The sequence below is a fragment of the Microtus ochrogaster genome, chromosome 7, assembly GCF_000317375.1.
Source record: "Microtus ochrogaster isolate Prairie Vole_2 chromosome 7, MicOch1.0, whole genome shotgun sequence".
In the NCBI taxonomy this organism is placed as follows: Eukaryota; Metazoa; Chordata; class Mammalia; order Rodentia; family Cricetidae; genus Microtus; species Microtus ochrogaster.
The window spans coordinates 23,021,680-23,042,928 of NC_022014.1; the positions used below are offsets into that span (position 1 = coordinate 23,021,680).

Here is a 21,249-nt window from a genome sequence, read left to right on the forward strand (position 1 = left end):
AACCTTTTATTATTCCATCAAACTAGGGAGGAAATAGCTTAAACATCTGCAGCGTTTGGACAGAATTCACACACTCAGCAGTCCAGCCTGAATGCTACTGCTAAATGACTTAGTGTGTTCTTTAAGCTACAGAGCAGTTCTTTGGGGAGCTGCCTGGTGCAAAGGGAGACACCAGTGTGAGCTGAAATTCCAGCACCTACTCGTTACACATGAGCACATCCGTAGAGGAGCTGTGGGCATGGGCATCCCTGTGAACAAGAAGTGAAAGAAAGAAACCTGGCCAGTCCCTCCTGTTATCTCCATCTTGCTTCCGCTCCTGATAAAAATGCATCAACAGGAACTAGGAACTGTGGTGGCAAGACCAATGACAGACAAGACACAGGTAGATCAGTCACCTAAGGTGGAGTTGGGACACCTGCCTATCTAGTAATGCAACTTTCTATGCGTTCAGTGGGGCCTTGCCATGCATAGCCCCTGTGAAGATCAGGCTTGATGACTTGTAAACCTAACACTAAAGAAGTTGAAGATTATGGCTCAAGGCCAGCCTGAGATACAGAGTTCAAGACTAGGCTGGTATACGTGGCAACGCCCTGTCTCAAACCAAGCAAAATGAGCCAATAAGATGGCTCACTGAGTAAGGGTGCTTCTGTGCAAGCATGGAAAATTGAGTTCAATCCCCAGAACCTGTATAAAGATGTGTTGCGGGGGATCCATCAGAAAAGACTGCTCAGACAAGGGTTTAAGCCAATATTAAGTCTTTACTAGTCACCCGATAACTGCTTTGGGTGTTAGGGGTCCTCGTATAGCCCTGAGTCTTTCTCGAGGTGAGCTTCTAAGCACAAACAAATAAACAAACAAACAAAACAAAAATCCACAACCTTGCTTGACATATTTCAGTTAACAAGAACAATTATCGAGAAGCAGAACTACAAAAGCCAAAAAGCAAGGATAGAACATTTAGAGACTTTCCCAGAACTATGGGCTTTGATGGGTTAGGCCTTTGTTTTTGTTTGGCTGTTGGTGGTGTCGGTGTGCTGAGTTATGGCCTGAATGGAACTTCCATCATGGTGGCAGTTGTGCTAAGGTCTGGAGTTCTGAGGGTATGTTATAGATGGAAGGAGAGAACTGACTCCACAGAGTTGTCCTCCGACTTCCATAAACTTGCCATGTATGTGTGTGTGTGTACACGTGCACATGTACACACACACACTAATAAATAATGATAATTATAAGCAAAACAAAGCCCAAGATGAACAGTACAGGTTGGGGAGGTATCCTGGTCAGTAAAACACTCGCCTCTGTAAGTGTGAGGCCCTGAGTATGGCTCTCCAGAATCCATGTCAAAAGCTGGGAGTGGTGGGATGCGCCTATAATCCCAGTCATGTGAGACAAGACTGAAACAGACAGACCCCTGCTACCCACTGGCTGCCCAGCCTAGCCTGCTTGACAAAGTCCTGACCGAAATGTGGAAGGCACCAGAGGATGACTCCCTAGGTTAAACTCCTCTCCACACCTCCCCCACCCCGTGCAGCACATCTGCATGAGCATGTACCTCCCCAACACACACAGAGAAAGGGGTAATACTCATGATTATGTTTAAATCACTGAACAGGTACCTGGTGGCAATAGCCATGATTTCCCAATCTACAGTCAGGTTATCTAGTCCTACAAAGACAGATTGAATCACATTTTTCTGTATTAATAAATCACCTTATCAAAAAGAATATATTAAATAAACAGATAGAATGGGGTCTGGAGAGATGGCCCAGCATGTAAAATTCTTGTTGTACAAGAACAAAGACCTGAGTTCAGATCCCCAGCACCCATATAAAAGCGAGACGTGGTGTATACACCTTTAACTTCAGCACTGGGGGAGCAAAGACAGTGGATCCAGAGGCCTTACTGGCCACCCATTCTAGCTGAAATGACAAACTCAAGGTTCAGTGAGAGGTGGAGAGCAATAGAGGAAGACGTCTGAAATCAAGCTCTGCCACCCCCACACAGGTGAACATGCCCCCACATGCAGGTGAACACGCCCCCACATGCAGGTGAACACACCCCCCACACACACAGGTGAACACACCCCCATACAGGTGAACATGCCCCCACACGGAGGTGAACATGCCCCGCACAGGTGAACACACCCCCACACGCAGATGAACACACCCCACACAGGTGAACACACCCCCACACGGAGGTGAACACCCCCCCCACAGGTGAACACACCCCCACACACAGGTGAACATACCCCACACGCAGGTGAACACACATAGAACAAAGGGGTGAGAATCCCCACAGCCTTCGTTCTTCGTGGCGGGTCGTCTGTGTTGAACTAGTGGAAGCCTAGAACAGCGCCTGGCACCCGTGCTCTGAGGGGAACAGCTATGGACTGGATAAAACCCCGTTTTCCCAGAGGCCCTCTCATCGTCCAGCCCAGGGCCCAGCATTGGCAGTACTTTAGTTTCCAGACGACAAGATACATAGGCACCTGGTGTGGGTTTGCCTGAAGAAGGGCCAGAATTTTGAGCAGGTGTGGTGGCATGTTCCTGTAACTTCAGTACTTAGGAGGTAGAGGACTTCTGGAAAACAGTGAGACTGTCTTAGAGAACAAAACCAGAAGGGCAGTTTCTAGAAATCTGACCTCAAATTTTAAAACATGAAACTCATGGAAGGTGAAAGAAAGATGAAATTATAGGATATATGTAAAGTTGACTTTTTTTCTCTCTTCTTTTTTTTCTTTCTGTAGCCTTGGCTAGCCCAGAACTCAATAGATATCCCCCTGCATCTGCCTCCCAAATGCTGGGATTAAAGGCATCATGAGCCATCACACCCAACAACATTTAATTTTTGTAGAAAATTACTCATTTTTAAATGTTTGGGGGTTTTATTTTTTATTTTTTGTTTTTTGGGATGGACTCTCTCTGTGTAGCCCTGACTGGCTAAGAGCTTGCTCTGTAGACCAGGATAGCCTTGAACTCACAGAGATTCGCCTGGGATTAAAGCAACTACATCAGCTAAAAGACGATTTTAACCCGTTACAGTGGTTTGTAAGGGACCAGATGCTAAAAAGAAGGTGGATGTATTTTTGTATATCACTGGGTGGCAGCTTTTCCAGTATTTGGCAGTTATTTTTAGTCTTAATATTTTTTATTCTGTTTTATTTATTTAGAGTGGAGGGAAGGAAGCACACACCTTGATGCTTGTCTGGGGGTCAGAGGACAGCTTGTGACAGTTGGTTCTCTTCTTCCACTGTGTGGGCTCTGTGGGTTCTTGTAGACCAGGCTGGCCTCGAACTCAGAGATCCACCTGCCTTTGCCTCCCGAGTGCTGGGAATAAAGGCGTGTGCCACCAGCTTTGTTTTTGTTTTTATTTTTTTTTAATATACCAATGGAGTCATATCTCTAGACCCTCCCCCCTCTCTGGAATGATATCTAGTTACGGAGCCCAGGCTGACCTGAGACTCTAGCTCTGGTGCTCTGGAGTGCTGAGATAGCAGGAGCACAGCACAGTGCCCACTCAGGCTGCTGTGCAGTGTCGTCCCTCATTAAGCCAGTTAATGGAGTGTGGCGGTAGAGCGCTGGCTGGTGTGTGGCACCTTGGGTTTGATCTCTGCAGAAAGGAGGAAAGGGCCTAAGAGTTCTGATCAGCAAGGATGTTGCAGGCATGGCTTATGTTAAATTTGAACTTCATGTCTTTGGCTCAGCGTCCTTTTGCTGACATTTGACAGTAGACAGAGTAACACGTTTTTAAGGAGTAGAAAGTAACAGGGAGATTCTTATTTTTTAGATACTTGGAAATAAATTGGGAAGAAAATATAGCTTTTAATCATCTGCTGCCTAGTAACCTGTTCGCCAGTGGTTTTCAAGTATCAGTGTCCCCACCATAGTCTCCAGCCATGCTTTTCTAGACAAGACGCCCCCAAGCCACAGCATTGTAAATGGTGAGCCTGAAGGTAGAGAACAAGGTGGCAACCCCTCCTTGGCCTCCCGCTCCTCTCTTCTCTTACGTTATTCGTTAATGGAAGTCCAAAGTCCAGGGAGCTCTGCATTTGGAGCCGGTCTGACCATGTGCCTTGGGGTTGCCGGTAGAGGAGCTCAGCACCTCTCTTTCCTGGGCTGTGTAGTAGTAGCAGGAACACCACCATGAAGGAAAGATGAGAAGGTGTCTACCATGAAGGTGAATAGCAACAAGCAGAGACTACCAATACAAAATTCAGCCCGGACTTAATATTTGAGAACATCATGATGATGACCTTCCAAATCAAAGATGCATGTAATATCAGAGTAGCAGAAAATCTTCCGGCACTCACAGCAAGTCAGAGATCTGGACAAGAGCTCTGCTGGCTCCCTGGATGGTCATGGCATGATGCAGCCCTATGTCCACTGCTTCTATGAGCTAGGAATGAACTCTGTTGTTTTCTTTGAAATAGCTTAAAATCTTGCAGAGGGTTCATGTTCATTCATATTTTTTCCTCCTCTCTTTCCAGCCAAAGAAGCCGAAAGCCCCAGACAATCCATTTCATGGTATTGTTTCCAAGTGTTTTGAGCCTCATCTCTACGTGTACATTGAGTCCCAGGACAAGTGAGTGACAAGCATTCTGCTGTTTTCTGTTTGTGTTTCTACCCTCTGATCTGTTGGGTCCTACACAAGGATGGAGCTCATTAAGGATATTATATCTTCTGCTTGTAACTGTTTATTTTGCCTATAACTTGTTCCTTTGAGACAAGATATGTAGCCTTGACTAACTCATAGAGACATGCCTGCCTCTGCCTCCCAACTGCTGAGACTAAAGTTATATGCCACTACACTGGCATATTTTCCTCATCAATCTAAGCTGCTTGAGCTTGCTGTATAAGCCTCCATGTGGATCTGAACACCTCTCACCGCCACCCCCATCTGGGTGCTAAGCTTTTGAGCACTGAGTGTCAGGCACCCAGACATTGTAAGAAAGTCTAGTCCCTGAAGTATATACTTTCAATTATAATTTGGCTTTTCATTGTGAGGTAATTTTGGCTGTCAAAAAAAGCTTTAAAAAAACACAAAAATTTTCCAGTAACCTTCCCCAAGCCCATGAACATCATAATGTAAACATAATTATCAAAACCAGAAAGTAAGATTGATCCTTTTTCTGGTCCAGAACCCAATAATTGCACAATTAGCTGTGCTCTCTGGAGTCTCCTTTAATCCTGCTTCCTTATTTTCTCTTAGTCTTTCTGACCTAAAGGGTTGATTGGATGTTTCAGATGCCTTGTGAGATGCCACCAGTTTCCATTTGCCTGATGTTGCCCCCCACATGCCCTCTTTTGAAACAGTTTCTATATTGCCCAGGCTGCAACTGGGATCAAGCAAGCAATCCTCCCACCTCAGCTCTCTGACTACTGGAAATACACACACCTATCGATTAGTGTATTGTCTTTCTGAAACCCACATTATGAGCTAGCGTAATAGCACACATTATAATCCGTCACTTAGGTGGTGGAGGTAGGACAGTTTCAAGTTCAGAGCCAGCCTGAGCTGTGATGTGACCATGTCCCCAAACAACAAAATCAGTGCTGCTATATCCTTCTCGGTGTTGGTCAGCTGCTGGTGCAGACTCTGTTGGCTAAGGTGAAGCCTGCCAACCTTCCTAAGTGCTGGGATTAAAGGTGTGCGCCTTCACCTCTCAGCTGGTATTCTTCTTTAAATAAAAAGGTTTTACTTCTTTTTTTTCTTCCCTAAGGCAGGGTCTCCCTGGCCTCTGTCTCTTGTCTTCCGAGTGCTGGGATAAAAGGATCATAAGGAGTATGCCACCATGCAGGCAAACGCTTTTATCCTGATTTTATATGTCATAAATTTTATATTTTATATATATAAATTTTATGTCATAAATTTTATGTGTGTGGGGGGGAGAGAGAGAGAATATATAAACATGGCCACAAATTTTGATTTTATTCAATGGATTATCTCTCACCCATTTTTCTTTATATTAGAATTAATTTATACCTTTAGAAAGATTATGTAGATTTCCCATATTTCATACCCTACACGCTCTTTAATATTAATGTCTTACATAGCAAAGTTATCAAAACTAGCATATGATGTGTATGATGGCAGGTTCTTATGATCCATCACTCAGGTGCTGAGACAGGAGGATCATAAGTTCCAGGCAGCCTGGGCTACATGACAAAGTCCTGTCTCAAAACCTAAACAACAAAGTCTGGAAGTTAAAAGTTGATACACTACTATTACCAGTGTCCAGGCCTTACTTGGCTCCTGCCAGTTTTCCCACTATGGCCCTTTTTCTCTCTAGGATTTGTTGTTTTAATGCTCAGGTTACCTGTGATAGGACCAGTGTGAGCCTCTTGAGCTGGCCCTTCATCTTTTTATGTGCCACTATCTTTTCCTGAGCATGCCCCTTTCTTTCTGGCACAGTAAAAAGCACCAGGCTTATCTTGTGTTCCAAGTCCAGCCCTAGGGTTAATGCTTGCAGCCAGGCTCCCCATTTCCTCTGTGTGGAGCTACTGCAGACACCAAACTCTAGAGTGACTGAGCTGAGTGCTGCTGGTGCCATTGCTCGTAGGCACTCATCCAAGACAACTAGGAAACGTGTGTCTGCATGAACATTTATGCATCCACACACCACCGTACACTAAAGCCTGTGTTCATGCCAACAGCTCCATTCTAACCTAACCCCACAGGAGCTCCCATGCTGATGGCTGCTTCAATAACACAATAGTGAAAATATGCTTGGCTCCTGGCATCCTTGCTACATTTACTAGCGTCCTCCATTTCTTCATGTATGGCCCATTTCTCAGTTTCCTTCCAAGCCCACTGCTCACCCCAGAGCCAAGTCCATAGCCCCAGGCCAAGAGAAGTGAAAGGGTGCTTGTTAGTGGGTGCAGCCCTGAGAGCACATGTGCTGAATCTGTGGGGCTCCTGGGCCACCTCCCCCCAGTGCTACTGCTACGTTGCTTTCCAGTCTGACTTCCTATTTCTGATGCTCACTGCAGATCCATCAGCAGTACCATGCTAAGCCCAGTCTGCCATGAATGATTGTTTCTCCTCCACTGGCTTAATCCTTCCCACACTGACGCCACCCTGCAATATGCTTTACTCCTCGTGCGTTTTTAACTTAATCAGCAGAACTTCCAACAGTGTGGCACGTGAAACCTCAAATGCTCACCCAGTTCTTGGGGACAAAGCTCAAGCTGCAGAGAAGAGGCAAGAAGAAACAACATATCCACGATGCTTCTCTCAGCTAGGGAGTCAGGAATAGCAGTATGGCATGTATCTAGATGTTTAGCGCTCCAGGGACCAGAGGTCAAAGTGTGAGGTAGTGGAACACCAGGATTCAAGTCAGCACCAATAAATCTATGACCTTTGGCCAAGGCACTAACCTTGGTTTCTTCACCTTTAAAACAATGATAATAACATCTCCGACTTAAAGCTTTTGGGAGGAATAAATGAGATTGTATTTATAGCACATTTTATAAGGAGAAAAAGACCAAAATGAAAAGAGGACAAAAAGTGTGTGTTGTGCAGCATTATAGATACGAGGGCTAGAGAGTTGGCTCAGCAGTTATGTATTGGCTACACTCACATGGGGGCTTACATCTATAACAATAATCCCAGGGGGTCCAGCACCCTCTTCTGGCCTTTTCAGGTACTGCATGCACATGCTGCACAGACATATATGCAGGCACTCATTCACATAAAATGAATAAAATCTCAAAAAAAGATAAATCTCTGAGGGGATTGCAGCGAGAATTCAGAGGAATGTTGCTGCCACACTCCACACTCAAGGTTAGACATTTTTCTTTGCATCTCCACCCTCAGCCAAGTTCTTTCTCTCCTTCACATCTTCTCCCTCACGTGTTGTCTGTATTCCTTTGTTTATGGCTTCTGGGGAGACTCTCATGTAGCCCAGGCTGGCCTCACCTTGTGTAGCTGAGAATGACCTCCCAGTCCTTCTGGTTCTGTGTCTCACCTCTGACTGCATACTCTTGTTCTCTCCCTGAACCTGATGCAGTCTTTCTCTGCGGCAGACTTTCTCTGCAGCCTGCTCTGACAGCATTTTCTCACTGTCTTGAAATGTGAATATTCTAAGCATTCAGGGATTCTCAGTTCTCCACAGCCTCCTGATCAGAACTTGATCATTTGTAAACTCTTACTTGATTGTACTTACTTTGGGGTTAAAAAAAGATTCCCTTGTGGTTCCAAGTTATAAGTCATTGTGCAACAAATCCGTTTCTCCATTAATTCTGCATGAATATCTTGCCAAAATGTCTGGAAGCAGTGATAACCTTTTTGAAGTTAAATTTACTTGTATCTTACTCTTACAGCCCTCGAGCCTTGCATACAGTGAGTGTGTGGTTAGTATTTGGTTGGGCAGTGACCCCACAGGTTCCCGCTGGGGCACCGTCTACTCCTCCTCTACGAAGCTCACTATCTCGTGTCTTACATGGCATGGGTGCATGTGATGCAGAGGATGGAGAAGAGAGCACAGGGAAGCGTCCTCATCAGGCTCCTTTCTCGTCTGCAATGGAGAACAGTGTCAAAAGTGACTTGGTAGAGCTTTAGAGGGTTTTTTGTGAACACTTTCTCCATGCTGTATGGTCATAATCAACTGTGATCTTACTATCAGGTTGACTGCAGAGTCCCACCTGCCACAGTCGGCAGCATATGTGTGCAGATTAGACTCCTCAGCAGACTCTAGTGCATTCTTACCCACATTTTACCTCCTCCTCCACTGCCCCAGTCCCTGTCCATCTCTGCTTCTTCCCCACTTTACTCCCATCTCTAGGAACAGAAGCGGAGGATGATCAACTAAGCATGCATTGAGTACTGACATGAAGGTTAGCCTGACACACCAGCCTGCACAGAAGGCTGAGGGCGCATGAACAAATACACCCCCAAAGGGAAACCCAGTAGTGGACACAGAGGATGAGGCCTTCCTGCTATAATGCAGTAGCTGTCTCTGCACCAGGTGCCTGGAGTGCTGTCCCCAGCACATCACACACCATGATGAAGTGTTAACTCAAGTCACACATGCATGTCATGCCAGCCCTGGGGAGACTGAGGCAAGATGTTCACAAGTTTCAACTCTACCTGGAAAAATAATAGTAAGATCCAGTTGTGTAGCATACACTATAATCCAACACTCAGGAGGCTAATACAAAAAGAAAGTCGTAAGTTCAAAGACAGCCTGGGCTATAGAGTAGACCCCATCACAAAATAGGTGGACAAACCAAAAACAAATCATGTAGCAGTGAGTGGCTGGTGATGACAGTTCCAGTTGAGGGAGCAGGTATTAGTTTGAGTTGTGCAGTGAAGCCTAGGACTAGGAATCAAGAGGAAGGTGCTTTGGCCAGGAGGTAACAGGTAAAGGCCAAGAAAAGGAGTCACAGAGTGACTGGCCTAGGCACCTGGCTGGCACAGAGGCCTGCCCTGCAGGAGAGTTGTGAAGGTCCATGGAAAAGTAGGGCAAGAAGAGTTTGTGCAGAGAGGGGGAGGTGGCCAGGACACTTCCCAAGGTCAACAAAAGAGGCCCTTCTTTCCATAGGCAGAGACCTCGCCTGGGTGAAGCAGCCACATCTGGATGTCATAAACTTCGACTAACAAAAGCATTGGAGCAAATGTCAATTGTTTCCTACCCCTGCTAATCAATGCTGTGTGTGGTTCTTGCCTTTTTCTTCTTATTGTATAAATATAGTTTTAAAACACAGCTGGATTCTTATAGCCTTAGCCAGCAAGTTTACAAGGTGCTGCATGTCAAGAATGGGGCCTCCCATTGTCCACACAGTACAGCTGTGCAGAGGACAGTGGTTATGGCCCTGCCAGATTCCAGTTCCCGGTGACTCAGGGTGACTGGGGCAAATTGAGGGATGTTTGCCTGGGAAAGTAGAGACAGACCATAGCCGCCATCACCACCATAACCAGGCCTAGAGCTGTTCCCAGCCACTCTTGTTCCAAGATATTTTTGCATCTCTGATTCTGAAAGTTATAAGAAAAAACCCGTTCTTCTTAAGGAAGGCATTTGGTCTTTAAACAGCATCTCTTTATTCAGGCATGTGTCCTTGGACACATTTAGGTTCACAAACTCACTAAAGTTATTAGAATTTATGAGATTATCAAGGTTTCTCTCTATATGATAAACATATGAAGTATTAGCCTTTATATCAATAATCGTGTAAAGTATGAAAGGAAATAACATTTTTAAAAAAATAAATAAGTTCTATGAAACAGCCCGATAAATGCTAAGTTTTTCACATAGGAAGGATTCTTTCTCAAAAGACTAAAAACAAGCTCTGAATTAGACCATGCTTTTCTTCTCACTTTTTCTTGCTATTGTGAGAATATATTTAACAGAAACACCCTAGGAAGGAAGGACTTGTTTGGACTCAAGGATTCTGGGACTTCCAACCATCATGGCAGGCAATGTCCACATCTTTGCTGCCATCAGAACCTTTGTAGAGGCTGGTGAAAAGCATGACGCTTGGGTCCAGGCTGCTGGGGTTTGCGTCCTGGTTCCCATGCTTGTCCTGGACAAGGTGCTTAACTTTTCTACACCTGGCTTTTGGAGAAGGGGGAATATAAAATTGGTGCCTCCGAAGTTTACTGTTGGAAACTTGATTATTTGATATTAACATGACATGATTATACAGCACAGCCATGACTGCTGGGCCACCACAGTGTTTAGGAAGTGGTCACCATCGTTAGTGTTTAGGGCTGTCATGTGGGAAAGGGCCGCTGGTGCTCAGCATTCTGGGGTGGACAGTGTCAGGTGTCGATTTTCTCACCTTGTAGAGGAGCAGGAGTGCTCTGTCTCTCAGGGGACCTGGGGTCAGACATGCTGATGAGATGCCTTGGAACAAAGCAGGGTACAAATATCAGACGTTATTGCTGCCATTTTTTTTAAGCAGGGAGGTGAGTAGCGACATGGATAAAATGCACCCACTTGTAAGTGTGGGTAGCACTTGTGGGAAGTGCTTATGTCCACTGCAGACAACACCCCTGCCTGATCTCTCCATGTGAAACAGCATTTCTGCTCTTCCAGAAACCTCAGCGAGCTGATAGACCGGTTTGTGACAGACTTCAAAGCCCAGGGTCCACCGAAACCGAACACTGACGAAGGGGGTGCTGTACTCCCCAGCTGTGCTGACCTCTTTGTCTACTACAAGAAGTGCATGGTGCAGTGCTCACAGCTCAGCACAGGCGAGCCCATGATCGCCCTGACTACCATATTCCAGAAGTACCTCCGAGAATACGCCTGGAAAATCCTCTCTGGCAATCTGCCTAAGTGAGTCCTTTTCCCCTTACTCTCAGCAGGAAAGCGAGACTCTAACATCCCTAAATATGGGAGTCTTTAAGGAAAGCCTCCCTGGGCTTGTTTACTGAGCCACTAAGGATGTTGAGGAGGAAAACACTCCTTCTGGGCTCCCAGGGGCCTGACGCACTGCTGTCTTCTTTAGTGACAATCCACAGCTGACCATGACTGTCAACAGGCGTGTTCCCTGTCCACCAGTGAAGGTCACAGTGCATCACTGAGTTGGGCCTATTATATGCATGAACACAGTGCACATGGGCTCAACACAGAAAGAATATTATTCAATAGAGAGGAGTGTCGCTCCAGCCTGCTCAGTGTGTCCATGCCTTGAGTTCCAGATGGACAAGCCCCCCCCCCCCCACACACACACATTATCTCCACAACCTCTGATGCTGTGTGCAGTCTTATGTTTAAAGATAGGGATGGATTGGAGCTGAGGAGAAGGCTGAGTGGGTAAAGCGTCTCCTTCACAAGCATGAGGACCCAAGTTCAGATCCCCAGGACGCACATAGAAAGCTGGATTTGACAACACCCACTTGTAATCATTAAACTAGGAGTCCAGGACCTTAACGGCAGCCGGTCAGGCCAACTCTGGCAAGCTCCAAGTTACACTTGGAGTACACCCATTGTCCACCTTTGCTCCCAGCCGGTGTGCACGGACACACGTGTGTACTGTCCAACTGTCTTCCTCTGCTTGTTCACATATGAGCTGCTCCACATGTACACATCTCATCTGAGAAAGATGGGTGGGAAGCAGCTTTCATGCTGCAGATGCCCCCACCCCTACCCTTGAGAGCTGCACTCAGGGATCAGGGAATCTCAACAAGGCACTGGGCTGAACAGCGTCCTTGGTGAGAATGGGGCCATCCCAGGTGAGGACTGCTCACCACCGCCTTTCTCTTGGCGTGTCTCTTCCTGTTCCTGTGGTGAGAGGGTCTAACAGATGACAGTCAAGGTAAGGGCTGGAGCAGAGGGGCCCATTGTATGTTGATTTATTTGTACTGTAGCCAGCCTTTCCTCCCCTTTCTTCTTTGTCATAAAATACACAGCTTCAGGAAGTAAATTAGCAGCTGCAGCCTGACTAGTTCCTGTCCTTTTCCTCAGGACCAGCAGCAGCAGTGGGGGGCTGACCATCAGCAGCCTCCTCAAAGAGAAGGAGGGCTCCGAAGTGGCCAGGTTCACTCTGGAGGAGCTCTGCCTCATCTGCAGCATCCTCAGCACAGCCGAGTACTGTCTGGCCACCACCCAGCAGGTGAGCCCCCAGCTGAGCAGGCTGCCTTCCTGGAGCTCTCAGCTGGACCTGGAGCGGGCTGAGAGCGCCACTAAGCTCCACTGAGTTGACCTGCAGCAGGCCGGTTGGCCTCACAGGAAGATACTCACCATTTAGTCAGAGATGCCCCGGCAGCCATCTAGCAGGAGAAGTATGGCCAGCCCACACCCTCAAGTTATGTAAGCCACCAGCCAGGCGGGACCTCTTAAAAGTAGGTCAGTAGTGCAGTGTCCATAATGAGAAGAGAGCAATAAACTCCTATGGTGGGTGAGTTTTCCAGTGGCTCCATTCTTAGCGTGTTAATAAGCAAAGTCCTTCAGGATTTTATGTGTCTCCTGACATTTTCTAGTGTTCTCTGTCCACCGTAACAACCACTATTTGAGATGTAGCCTGTGAAGCAGAAAGGGTAGGGCCTCTGCTGGAGCCGCTGGAGGCTGTTTACCAGCTTGCAGGAGGAGCAACTGGCCACTCAGCCCGCCATAGGATTGGAGGCTCTTTTTCCCCCATTTGTCCAGGGGTCCCCCTGAGGCTAAGAGCAAGAAAGTGACCATGGAGAGAGAGCCTTGCTCTTCCTGATGTTGACGCTTATTTCCTAAGCATTTAAGAAGTCAGTCACAAGGGACAGTTCAGACATGACAGCTTGGACCCCTATGTGCCAGGGTGTGAACACAGGAAGTGTCCAGCGGCTTCCTTGAGAGTCAGAAAACTGGGCCCAGATGCCAAGACCAAGGCTATAGTAGCACACTCTGCTTTGGGGCATGGTCACATAGACATACTTGAGGACCACTTTGGCCTTGGAGCCAGAAGTACATGCATGCACATGCACGAACACACCTCATGCCGAACATAGGCATTTAAAGTGTGTGAGAAAGACATATAATGTCTCTGTGATTGAGACAAGGTCTCAGTGTGTAGACCAGGCTGGTCTAGAACTCAGAGAGACCCATCTGCCTTTGCTTCCCAGTGCTGGGATTAAAGGCATGTGCTACCATGCCAGACTTTGAATACAGAATCTTAAAAGTAAAGTGACCAAAGTAGCATAAAACAAAACAGGGCACTTAGGACTCCTTTAAAACCTGGCCCACATTCTCAGCTGTGTCTGTCTCACTTTCTTCTTAAGCACTTTGCTTAAAATACGTAATAAAATCTCTTCATAAGCACACACACACACCAAACCGGCAGCTTGAGTTATTTTATAAACATAGTTTTGTATGCAGTTAACTTAGTTCACTTGTACATCCTCTTGTTAGTGTTAGTGTCTTAGCATTCTCCTGTTACTAAACTATTTTTATTATTATTACTTATGGTTATATAATATTCCATTAAAGGATTAGTAGATATTTAATAATAGCCCTGGTATTTATTTATACTGCTTTAAAGTTTTGCTGCTTTAAGTAATCTTACAAAATCATCCTTCTGAATATAGCATCTTACAAGTTTTATATTGTGTTTTTAGAACAGATTCTTAGGTATTTTAGAAGTATGAATAAATCAAAGAACATTTTGATGACTTGTATAGCCATTTTTTAATTTAATGAAAATCATCTTACTGATTATAAAAGCGTATGCATTCTTAGTCACCTATGAGATGTCTGAATGCCCTGTTCCTTTAGAAGAAGCAGAGATTCCTGGAGAAGTGATTAGTTCCAGGGTGAGGGGGTAGGGTGGCTAGGGATGCAACACAGTTGGTCCAGGCCTTGCCTAGCGTGTGTGCAGCCCTGGCTTTCATCCCTCGCTCCACATAAACTGGGCGTGGTGGTGCACACTTGAATTGAAATCCCCGTCTTTGGGAGTGGAAGAGGAGACTCAGAAGTTCAGGGTCTCCCTGAGCTTCAAGCGCACTTCACTAGACACTTCCCATAGCAGGCACTTCCACGGGTCATGGCATAGTGAGGACAGGCGTCTGTCTCTCAGGAGACTCAGACTGATGGAAAGCAGGAAGCAAGCAGGCAAGCCAGGGTTTCACTGCCGTTTTGTGTTAAGTGGGGGAGAAGAAGAAGCAGATGCCAAGAGAGGAGTTGGAAGGGCACGGAAATGGGAGTCTGGTCAGGAGGATGAGCAGGGGCATTTTAGAGGGAGGACGTATGGAGTGTGAAGGTCCTGAGAGACAAAGACCCTGAAATTGCAAATGTCATAAGCAAGGCAGGAGTAGCAAAATGAAACCAGAAAGGTAGACAGAACCCATGTCGTGCTTAAAGTTAGCATTTATCTTTAATGAAATGGTAGGGGCCACTGGAGCATGCAAATGCTGTCTCATCCTCCCTCATAGGTGTCCGTGTAGACAGCTCCCTGGTTTCCAGTAATAAAAACCCCTTCTGGATAGAACTTTACAGATACAGGATCTGACCCTTTGAGTTCTTTGAATGGCCCCTCACCCCTTTAAACAGCCTGGCACAAAGCAGGCTTCCGTAAGTGGTGGTGGAATTAACGCTGCCTAGAGTCCTTGCATAGCTCTGCGAGGACTCATGATTATTCTCATGATTTCAAAATTATTCTCATGATTTCAAAAAAAATACATTTCTAAGTTACCAGATGCAGTTTATAAATTGCCTTCTAAAAAGGTTACCCTCATTTGCACACATTTTAAGAATAATTTTATTTTTAAGTTTTTTTAAAATATTTATTTAGTTATTATGTATACAATGTTCTGTCTGTGTGCATGACCGCAGGCCAGAAGAGGGCACCAGACCCCATTACAGATGGTTGTGCGCCACCATGTGGTTGCTGGGAATTGAACTCAGGACCTTTGGAAGAAGAGCAGGCAATGTTCTTAACCTCTGAGCCATCTCTCCAACCCTGTTTTTAAGTTTTTTAATACGTGTGTGTGTGCGCACGCCTATGTGATTTATGTGCACCACATTCATTCAGTGCCCACGAAGGTCAGAAGAGGCTGATGGATTCCCTTAAGCCATAGCTACAGGTTGTGGTGAGCCACCGTGCAGGTGCTGGGAACTGAACCATCTGTCCAGTCCTCTAAGAGCACCTACATTTTAATGTAGCACATTCATCTTCTTAGACTGAGCGGGATTGATTTATCAATTCCCAGGGCATGTTTAGGTCCTTCCAGACCCTGGCCAATTGTCTTTTGTCAGTGATCCTACCCTGTGCCCTAAGCTGACCAAGGTGAAGATGTATTTCCAATCCACCGCTTGAAACATCTGGCACCTTGGCAAGCTAGTGACCACAGAAACACTTGGCAAAGGTCCGCTGATTTTATTGTCACTCAGAGTAGAAGTTCCTGACACTAGTGAGTGAGACTAAGGCTCATGGGGCACTCAGGGAGCCCATACTTGTTAGTTCTCACAGACACAACAAAGGCAGAAAAGGTGATTGCAGTCTGGCACCATGGGGAGGAGCCCAGTGCTCCCGGCTGTGAGGTCATGAGCAGAGGCTTCTTGCATGCTAGCGGCCGGGAAGCAGGGCTTTCCTGTAACTTTGAAAAGCCCTCACTCACCCAGCTTCCGAGATCTAGACTCCATCTCATGAAGGCGTCACAGCCTCCAGAATAGCACCACCACTAGGAGCGAACACTCCAAGCGTGAGCCTGTGGAGGACGAACCTCATGATCTATTGCTGTGTGGTTAGAAGTAAGCCCAGTGTAGTGCCAAAGGGGCGGGTCCTCGGAAGCTGATTTTGGCTCTACCACCTGCTGGGAGGACTGCAGTAGTCCTCGTCTGTGAAGTGAGGGTGGTGGGACTTCCCTCACATCCTGATGAGAAGGAAATGTGTCTCATGTTGTGTCTGGACCTGTCTGGCTCATCCCCTTTGAGCCTCAGTTAGTGTATGGAACACCTTTGTATAATCATTAAACATGCTTCTGCTTTATCGCTTTCCTAACAGCTAGAAGAAAAACTCAAAGAAAAAGTGGATGTGAGTCTGACTGATCGAATTAATCTCACTGGAGAAATGGACACATTCAGCACGTACGTACCTTCCAGGCGCTTACTCCAGGCCAACCTTCCTTTTCCAAAGGTGGTGTGTGCTTTAGTCCCTACAGAATCTAAGCGTTCCCCAGGTATTCTCTACCAGCCGTGAGGAGCAGTACCCTGATCTCCCTCCTCTTCCTCCTCCTCATTCTACTTAAATAAGTTTTCAACACAGATGCTTTTGGAAGAGACCTTAAAGATGCTCTAGGGTTAGCAATTATGGGAGTAGCCATGGAAGTTTGGGTCCTAACTGGATAAGACACACACAAATAAGAACAGGACAAAAAGAGCCAGTTCTTCATTGTCAGTGATTAAAACCCAAGCTTTCATAAAGAAATGACAAATTTCAGTTTTGCACACAAGCCAAAAGCACCTGAAGAGGCCCATAGCCATCATCCCGTCCCTTTCTGGAGCAGTGACCGCAGCCGTCTGTTTCTTTGCAGTGTCATCTCCAGCAGCATCCAGCTGTTGGTTCAGGATCTGGATGCGGCCTGCGATCCTGCCCTGATTGCCATGAGCAAGGTGAGGTCGTAGGAGCTGGCGTCCTACCAGAGTGACGATATGCCATTCCTTATGTGTTTCCGGCCCTGCTTAGTGTCAGCTGAGGGGATGGCGAGACCTCCCAGAGTTCCCACTAGGCACCTGGGGCTGTTGCTGACCCTTCTGTGGGGTGGGGATGGGGTGAGTCTGAAGGGGGTGGGTTCTTGGGTCAGCATCTAGCTCCTGCTGAAACCTGTCCATGCTCTTGCTGGATAAGCAGTTTGCTGAGCTCTGCAGTGCTGACTCTTGACTCTTTGCTTCATCTGCCCACTGAGAGGTTCTGGCTTTTCCTGAGCTTTGGCGATTAGATTAATTTGATCACATAGTGGGCTCTGGTTTTAATGTACCCTCAGACCTATGGCCCTTTCATGCTCACCACGTACTGCTTTTTGGGGTTTTGTTTGCCTGTCTTTTCTTCCCCAGAGTGTAAATTCCTGAGGAACGTGATGGCTCTGTGTATAACCTCAGGATTTAGAAGGCTGAGGCAAGAGGATTTCAAGTTCAAGGCCTGCCCGTACTACACAGGAAGAACAAGAGTATCCCCTACATGTCTAGACCATATTGGAGCCTTCATGTTTATTGATTAAGTAGAAAGTAGGCAATTCTTTGTTGACTTTTAAGCCCAGCAAGCCTTGTAGAGCAAGGGATAACAAACCATAGTCTGCAGCCAAATGTAGCCCACCACTTGTTCCTGCAAGTCTTAGTGGAACAAAGCCATGTTCGTTCCCTTATGCACCCTCTATGGCTGTCTCTGTGCTGTGACTGTAGAAATTAGTGGTTAGAAAGAGACCTTATAGCCCACAAGGCAAAAACACTGTTCAGAAAAAGCTTGCCAACATTTATCTAGTCATGGGCTCTTGGAAGACTCACTTGTCTGGGGAAAACTAGGCAGGATTTATGACAGAGGGCAGTGGGAAGAACCTTGACACTGGGGTCAGACAGCCCTGCATTCTCTGGTTTCTTCTGAGAGCACTGCACACATGACTTAGCCTGTGCAGGTCCATCTCCTCTATTTGAAATGCATCTGGCTGGCTGTCTCCCAGAGCTGTGAGACTGGACAGCAATGAGTGCCTGGTGGTGCCAGTCAAGTGCTCAGAAAGCCTTGGTTCCTCCCTCTTGACAAGAGGAATGCCGTGCCTCAGGAAGCAGACATTTGGTCTGAGTTTGGTTTTATAGTAGATTATAACTATTTAACAAAAGTAGGATTAAAACCAAAACTTTGGCTTTAGGGTTTAAGGAGTGAAGTAGGAAGTTATGAAGCAGCTGATGATCCAAAGCTCCTGTTCCCAAGGCCAGTCCTATGCCCGGCCGGGATCCCCAGCCACACACTGTCAGCAGGCAGCTGGAGGCTAGGCTGTTCTCTTAAAGAAGCAGGCTGTGAGGATTCGTTTCCTGGGCTCTGGCTATTCCCTCACTGCTGGCAGACACTCTATGCATCCTGAGTTTGATCCGTTCCAGCTGCTATCTCCTGAACTGCCACACACCGCAGCCTGGAACGCAGCTGCCAAAAGATTTTCACACTGACCAAAGGATGAGTGGAATCTTTTTTTTCCCTCAGTAAAATAACACATGGAATGGGTTTAACACTGCAGGTGTTGCTTATATGAACTGTCAGTTCATTAGGCAGACTGCCCTCAAGTTTCCCTTCCTTACCATCCATTTCTCCCTAGATGCACACCAGCAAATATAGCCAGACCTCCAGAATCTTGTGTTTATATCATAGGAAAATCCTAGGTTTGGGAGCATAGCAGTTGGAAGGCCATTCCTTTGTGTCGGAGTCTTCTGGAGTTCTAGTAAAATGAGATCCGTGTGATTAAACACGGCAGTGGTCGCGGGCTGCCTCGGTATGCACCCCGTTGGTGTCTGCAGCCTGTTTCATGGAGTTTCTTCTAGAATTTCTCCAAACCTTTGTGATGGCGATTATTTCTGCCTCTGATTCCATCATTGTTTGCTGCTGGCTGACTAGTCCAGCTTGGACTCTGCCTAGCACGAGGCTGGGAAAGGCCTAGAGGCATTGTCTCCAGGTGTCTCATCTGGTGGGCGGAGACAGGAGATGTGGGCAGAGTGTGCGGAGAACCGTGGTGGGGTGAGAGGAGAAAAGCAGAATCCAGCAGTCAGCATGAGAAGCCGACGGGGGGATGGGACCTGGTCCAGTTCTCCTGAGAGAGTGTGTGATGAGGAGGCTGTTCCCAACAGGACTGCAGTGGGAAGCAAAGCTTCTTAAGTTAGGAAAGTCATTTTTGTCAAAAATTACCAATCCCACTCACTGCCCTACGAAGTTACAGAATACTCTGGATTCAAGCAAGACTGTTTTCAAGTTTATGCTGTGTGGGAGAAAACTCAAAATAACAGTCGAATAAATAGATGTATTTCATAAATAGGACAGTGTGGAGTGGGCTTCCGGTAGAGGAACCCAGGGCTGGCACTGAGGAGAGGGACCCAAGCTCCTTGATAAGGTGGCTGGAGCCCAGCAACTCCATTGTCCTGGGAGGCCAAAGCAAGCTCTAGATCCTCCTCAGTTGCCATATTTCCTGTCAGTACCTCGGATCTCTTGCCTACACAGTTGGTACTGCTCCTGTGCCAATACCGTGCACCCCAGGTCCCAGCCGGTCCCACTAGCCTGCGACCTTTTTAAGAGCAAGCTTGATTATCTGTCCCCCTTGTAAAAGTTACAGTGTAATTCCTGTCTTAGTTAAGGTTTCTGTTGACTATCTGTCCCCCATGTAAAGTTACGGTGTAATCCTGTCATACTTCATTACCGAAGGAAGTCAGGACAGGAACTCAAGGTAGGAACCTGGAGTCAGGTTGACAAAAACCAAACAAACCAACAACAACAACAACAAAAAAAAAAACCCTAACCAGAACAAATCCCAGAGCACAGTTCGCTCCTTAAAGTGTCCAAATTAATAGAATTTGGTACACATATGAGGCCACATGTCCACCAGGACTGTCTCATTCCAGGGTAGCCTTATCACCCTAGAAAGAAGCCCATCCCTCTCAGCAGTCCCTCCCCACACACACACACACACACCATATTCCCTCAAAGCCGTTAGTCTACTTCCTGTCTGTATAGATTACTATTCTAGACACTTTACATGTGGTTGTGTGTAGCTTTTCCTGCTGGGCTTCCTTCACTGCACAGTATTTTCAAGGTTCATTCATGGTATTCCATGTGTCCATAATGCATATTTCTGGTTTTTTGTGAATTTTGTTTGTTTTTATTTCCAAATAGGGTCTTGCTGTATAGCCCTGGCTGGCCTAAAACTTACTATGTAGACCAGGTTGTTCTAAAACCCACAAGTGATCCACCTGCTCTGTCTCCCTAGTACTAAGATTAAAGATGTACACCCCCACATCTGGATGTACTCCATTTTAAAGCAGTGCTAGGGCTTGAACTCAAGACTTTGCAGAGGTCAAGCCTCTAGTTCATTCCTTTTAATGACTGAGTGATATTCCATTGTTTCCATGTTAGAGTTATTTCCAGCTAGTGTGAACAATGATGTAAACATCTGTGTGAGTGTATGTTCTCAGTTCTCTTCAGTGCACACCTAGGAGAGGAAGTGCCGAATCTCAAGCTAGCTTCGATGTTACTACTCCCGGCATTGCCTCATGGTTTCCCACATCTGCCAATTTGACATTCCCACCAGCACAGTATAAGCTCCTAATCTTTCCATATTTCCACCAGTATTTACTTTGCATTTATTAAAATCATAGCCATCCTTGTAGGTATGAAGAAGTACCTCCTTGTGGCCTCACTGCACTTCCCTGATGACTGAGATAAAGTGACAGTAGGATCTCTTTGGAGTTGGCAATCTGAGTGTCCTCTTTAAAGAAATATTAACGGAATTGTCACCATTGTAAATTTGGGTTTTCTGTTACAGAGTTATAGAAGTTCTTCATCTTCTCTTTCTCCTTTATTTTTTAGTATTTTGCTTTTGATTTTCTTTTCTTTTTTTGTTTATTTTTTGGGGGGGGGGTTGTTTTGTTTTTTTCAAGACAAGGTTTCCCTGTGTATCCCTGGCTGTCCTGGAACTTACTCTGTAGATCAGGCTGGCCTCGAACTCAGATCCACCTGCCTCTGCATCCTGAGTGCTGGCATTCAAGGTGTGTGTTAGCTCAGGGTAGTGTCAATCTATCTGTCCCGCTGCTGCAGCCTCCCAAGTGATGAAAGTTCCTTTTAGAGCTTATAGCAGCTCTGTGTTGTGTTC

The 21,249-nt window shown here is 46.3% G+C and overlaps 1 protein-coding gene across 1 annotated transcript in view; it reads left to right on the forward strand.

The window, feature by feature from the left end:
- The window catches only part of Vps53 (VPS53, GARP complex subunit), a 131,409-nt gene that overhangs the window by 78,623 nt on the left and 31,537 nt on the right, over positions 1-21,249 (forward strand). Inside the window, exons 13-17 of the mRNA XM_005349525.2 lie at positions 4,487-4,581; positions 11,036-11,278; positions 12,410-12,557; positions 16,416-16,498; positions 16,945-17,023. Of these exons, the coding sequence (XP_005349582.1) occupies positions 4,487-4,581; positions 11,036-11,278; positions 12,410-12,557; positions 16,416-16,498; positions 16,945-17,023 (648 nt within the window). The remainder of the gene's footprint in view (positions 1-4,486; positions 4,582-11,035; positions 11,279-12,409; positions 12,558-16,415; positions 16,499-16,944; positions 17,024-21,249) is intronic.